The sequence below is a fragment of the Gossypium hirsutum genome, chromosome A08 (genome assembly GCF_007990345.1).
Source record: "Gossypium hirsutum isolate 1008001.06 chromosome A08, Gossypium_hirsutum_v2.1, whole genome shotgun sequence".
NCBI lineage: Eukaryota > Viridiplantae > Streptophyta > Magnoliopsida > Malvales > Malvaceae > Gossypium > Gossypium hirsutum.
In genome coordinates, this window is record NC_053431.1 from 7,180,804 (window position 1) to 7,186,653 (window position 5,850).

At 28.8% G+C, this 5,850-nt stretch overlaps 1 protein-coding gene across 1 annotated transcript; it reads right to left on the reverse strand.

Moving 5' to 3' along the window:
• Positions 1-3,959: 3,959 nt before the first annotated feature.
• Positions 3,960-4,958, reverse strand: LOC121204932 (mitochondrial pyruvate carrier 3). Its single transcript, XM_041075773.1, has 5 exons — positions 4,851-4,958; positions 4,612-4,713; positions 4,473-4,525; positions 4,330-4,403; positions 3,960-4,245 (listed from the first exon to the last, which is right to left on the reverse strand). The coding sequence occupies exons 1-5, from the start codon at positions 4,903-4,905 to the stop codon at positions 4,203-4,205; spliced, it is 327 nt and encodes a 108-aa protein (XP_040931707.1). The 5' UTR covers positions 4,906-4,958; the 3' UTR covers positions 3,960-4,202.
• Positions 4,959-5,850: the final 892 nt, after the last annotated feature.

Genomic DNA, 5,850 nt, shown 5'->3' on the forward strand with positions numbered 1-5,850 from the left:
ATGATGCAGTTGCGACATCCTTTCGAAATTTCGAGCCGGTTCAGTCCAGGTCAGTTGACGACCTAGCCAGTCCGATCTAGCCACTGGTTGGACTGTCGGTCTGATTTCACATATCAGGCCGGGTTCGACCAATTTTTGGGTCTTGATTTCAGTTTTAGGCTTTCGAGCATAATTTACGATCTTAGATCTAAATTTCAAGTTCAATTACCCATTGAGTCAATTGTCTGACTTGAAAATTAATTTCCAATAATATCATATTAATTTTAAATAATTTGATTAATTTAATTTTACTTGATCAAAATTATTTTTTCCCAAAAATAATTTATTATTTCAAATTAATTTTTCAAGAAAATTCTTTAATCAAATTTTCTAGTTGAACAATTCTCATGACTTCCTAATTTAATTCCACATTGAATAACTCGACCCAATTAAATTATTTCCAAAGTAGTAAAATTTTCTTCTAATTCAATGCAGTCCGATCGAGCTTTTGTTTAGCTAGAGAAGGGACCAATCAAACATATACAATTAGGTTTTAGTAATTACAATTATGTCTAGAAGCTTCGTTCCAATAATTTGCAATTACTTAATCATGGAGTCAGTCCACAAGAAGTATCATGATTGAAAACTCCTAATTATATACTTTTTACGAAAGCAATTCATTAAACTACTTTGTCCAATGATCTCGTCATATATGTGTTACCCTCATATTATATTCTTGATTCATTTGAGTTAAATTCGTTCACTCAATACAATCCTATTTTATCTCATTATTACCATTGTGTCTTCTTAATGATTAATATGATCGTTGTCAACAAATGATTGTGATAAATTGCTCGTTCGAGAATAAGCGACCCGTGGTTACATTCCATATTTATCAATCCACACAATGTCAATGAAAGGATATTATTAACTCTTTAATTGAGTTATGAATACCATTGTTTCTAGTAAAGCCATGCCATACACAAATCATGTATCCAATGCCGAGACCATTTTTAAATCGAGTTTCGGAAAATGGGAATCGACTTTAAGAAAAACGAAAACGGGAGTCGCCACCAATCTTTTTAGGTGTGATTGGATCACCTTATAAAATGTTTTGTTTTAAAACATTTAATTTTGGTCTACGAAAGTTGAGAAAATGGAGTCGGGAGTCGGTTACGTACGAGGAAGGGTTAGCACCCTCGTAACGCCTAAAAATTGGTACCTAATTGATTATCAAGTGTCTTTAATGTCGGAAATTTGAAAGTTTTAAGATGCAAACCTCTTTTAATTAGAATGTCTCAATTTTGAAAATTAAGGCTCACTTATTTCAAACGAGTCAAAACATCACATCCAGTAAGTTAGGACGCAACATTTTAAAACCTTCGAAACTAAGCTCGTCTTTCGTAAATTTCTATCTCGAAACAACAAAACGCCATATCTAGTAAGTTGAGACACTATGTTTTGAAATCTCGAAATAATTGTTTAAATTTTGAAAACTCAAAATCACTTAGAAAGGTGCTTGACTATTCGAATTCAACGAGAAAAGTCGCAACCCAGTAAGTTAGGGCACTACCTTTCTCGAAGGTTCCAAACATCAAGCATTGCTTTTTACTTTTTTTAAAAAAAAACCTTGGAATATTATTTTAAATGACGTTTTAGGATGACATTTTAATGCATCATGAAGCATAGATGTACAAAATATTCTAACATTTCCATACAAACATAAATAATATCATTAAGACAAAACTAAATAACATGAACATACGTTTAATGAAAAAAAATCATACTAGGGTAAATATAAGATAATAAACAAATAAAAACATGATTAAACTAAAAGAAAAACATAATACATGCAAAAATTATACAACAATATATATCATAAAATAGCACATAAAAGAAATAATTAAACATAGCATATAAAAAAATGAAACTATTCACAAATAAGATAAATGACAAATACAAAAAAAATGAATAAATAGAACATTTACAAATTATAAAAATATAATGCAATAGTTCAAAATACATGAAATGATAATATAATATATATATATATGCATAGAAAATATATATTTGAAAATAAACTATATAAAAAGGTTAAATATTATAATATATAAAACACATAATCAAATGTATAAAAGATAGGAATAAATATACATATTTGAAAAATGAAGAAATTAAAATAAAAAAAGGTTGAAAAACTAAGATAGACGAAGAATAAAATAAGAACAAACTACAGAGAGTAAGAACGCAAGAGGGAGAGAAATTTGAGTGAATGCTTTGAAGAATTCTTATTGCTTCCCAAAACTCAAGTGATTTACAATGAAGGGAGAGGCCTCTATTTATAGTTGAGCCTCCCCAAATCTAACGGTACAGATCAATTACATCAACGGTTAAGATTAGAGGATATCTACAAATTAAATCTCCAAGATTACAAGATCATATCTTCAAGATTGCATATCATATCTAAGATTGCATATCCTTAAAGATTATATTTCCATATGAGTCAAGCTTATAGATGGACCTTAAATCTTTTCAAGTAATGGGCCATTCTGATTGGGTCAAATTATATGTTTGTAATTTTGTACTGGACTTGGACTTTATTTTATTTTTATTTTTGGGGGGTTTATTATTTTAAATACTGAAATGGGCTAGGCAAAAATGGGCTATTACATCCAACATATCAGCTATGGGCTCGATCATCTTTAGAGCATAAGCCTCCACTTATATTAAAGCACATGAGTTGTATATGCATAGTCAGTGACAAACTCAGGATTTGGTAAAGCACACCATGAACGCCACAAGTGAATTAATTCACAAACGGATTCAAAATAAATTCATCTTGGGTCCAGTCCAATGTATTATTCTACCAATGAATACATCTATGTCTCTTCCCATGGAGTCAACTGCTCTGATTGCCATGACTAGTCATCTCCCTAATTGGAATTGCTGACAACATAATAATTCTTCTCAGTATTTGAATCAAATGCTCACTTTAATTCTTTTACGAGATTATGGGCTCATTTAGATTACCTACTGAAGAAAGTTGTCTTTCTCACAATGTAAACGTTCTTACAATGTCAATTATCTTCAGTTTGAACTTAGACAATCAATGAACTAATATTTGCTTGACACAATTTCACTATGCATACAAAATATAAGAGACAGAATTATAAAAGATATAATAGTGAAATGTAAAATTAACTTTATTTATTTTTTCATCGTTCAAATAAATAAAAAAGGTAGTTACATGTTTACTACAACATGGACACATTTCCCAATAGAGACATGATGGTAACAGTGAGTGTTCGGTCGAATCTAGTAAAAAAATTTCGAGTTAATATAGTTGACGAGTTATATTTTATCATCCTAACTCAATTTGATTTTTTTTTAATCGAGCCGAGTCGAATAAAGTGAAATTGTTCAAGTTACAATATAACTTATTCCATATTAGAACACATAAATTTGAAATTATAAATATTTGAAAACTTTTTTTTTAAAATAATAATACTTTATCATATCACTAGTTAACTTATTTAGGTCCCCAAAATTATTATTCTAGAAAATTTTAAAATTTTTTTACTTTATATATTTTTTAGAATTTTTTTGAAATTTTTATAATTTTAAAAATATATATATTTGAAATTTTATAAATATTTTGAATTTTAAAAATTATTTTGATTTTTTTTTGTAATTTTTATCGAGAAAGAAGTGAATTTGCTTGTTTTCAAACTTGATAGGGACTAAAAGGGCATTTACACTAATCTGTTATTCGAATTGTAAAATTCAACTTGAAACTTAAATTATTTATTCAAGTTGATTCGAATAACTCGATTCGATTAACTCAAAATTTAAATTTCTTTCAATTTATTTAAATTAAATTGAGTTTTGGTCATTTATCAAAAAAAATAATTGACACCCTAATAGTATTTGGAATGGAAAAGTTGTTTTAAGGGGTTCACCACGAAGAATGGTTCTCGGACTTGATCACAAAGAGTCCAATCGAAGGATATTGACGTATTTCAATCAACCCAATCAATATCACAGAAATACTCAAATCCGAATTTCAGTGGATCTTAAGCTAAACTAAAACAGCATAATGCATCATATACACCCTCAATTTATGCATTCAAATTGGATTTGTTAATGAAGACAAAAGTTTGTCACTTATTCAACCTGAAGAGTTCACTCCTTTTTTTATCAAATTCAATCAAACAAGTGTATCTTCAACATTCTTCCCCAACACTCGACTTGTGGATCAACTCATACCTGCAACATTAAGTTTACGATAAAATTCTTATCTCTACCAACTTATTTCCTTTATTTTCAGCATTAAGTAAGTGGGAAACTTACTGAAATTTACGTGAAATCTGGTAAGAAGCAGTGGCAAACATAGCAATGCTAACACCGAACAGGTTCCAGTTCTTCTGCAATATTCTCAGAATTAATGGTTTGCCATTACAGCCATAAAAACATAAAATCAACCTTATACGTACGGGGGTAATTACAGTGCTGTACTTTGCCCAAACAAGTCCACTGCATGCTAGAGCTGAAAAAACCATTTAAAAAATATTCATATTCAATACAAATTCAAACAATATGACCGATAATCTTCCCAAGAATTCAGGATTAGACCTGCTTGTTGAGGGTAAGAAACAGTTTCAGCTGGCTTTGTTGAAATGTCAACAACGTTGGCAATGTTGACAGCCCATTTGAAAGTTGGAGCCCAGAAATGAACTGTGATTAGGGAATATTGCTAAATAACTCAGATTCAGATAATCATAATATAATGAACCCAAAATTGCAAAACACACATAATTATTAATTAATCTAATTAACAGTAATTAAAAGGATGAAAGAAAGAAGGAACAAACTAGTTTTCGGCCCCGCAGGATGGTTGTAGAAAGCTTGGAACTTGGAAGATGCCATCCTACCTTTCTGCTTGATAGGAAACCTAAGTTAATATCTTACCATATACACTTGTCTTTAGACAGCTAATCAACTTATTGACTTTATATATATATATATATATGCGTGTGAGACAAGTTTTATTATATATATATTTGAAAATATTTAGAATTTTTATATATATTATTGAATTTTTTAAAATTAAGATTAAATTGAGAATATTTGTAGATTTGGAAGGTTAATTTTTTAAAAGTAAAATATGTAAAAGTTGTGAGCTAAATTTCTTATCACACCAATTTTTTTAACTGTTACGTCAACTTACCTCAAAATGACCAAATTGTGTAACATGAGTTACTTAAATTACAATTTTTTTTATTTTATTTTAGGTATAATTGAATGGTATCTTACCCTAATATATTTTAGTCTTAGGATGACTTAATTGAAGAGGAAAGTTCGGGGTAGATGATAGTATTAGTTAAAACCCCAAATTAAAGCTTTGTTATTAAAGTAATAAAAATGATCTTTCAAATGATCTCATATGCTTCTGACTTCAAATGGCATTTCTTTATAAAAAAATGCACTAAAATTGTTTTAAATGACAAAACAAATACGAGGATCAACTCTGGAATTTATTGGCAAAGGTGAATCTGAGGGGAGGAGTTGGGGAGGCAAGTTCTTGGCCCTATATATAGTGGAATTACATTTTCTTCACTTTTAAAAGTAAATTTTTCAATATAATTATCTTATAAATAAAGAAATTTAATATATAATAAAATTGTACTTTTATCTTTCTTAAAATAAAAAAAAATTATTTAATCCTTTTGAAAGTGTTAGAAAAATATGAACTTCACACACACAAATATATATATATAATAAGAATAATTAGAAGCTACTATTTACTATTATAAAAGGATAGTTTAAATTAACAGTGATCTAATTTGGTTAAAGTTTATTAGGCTTTAATTA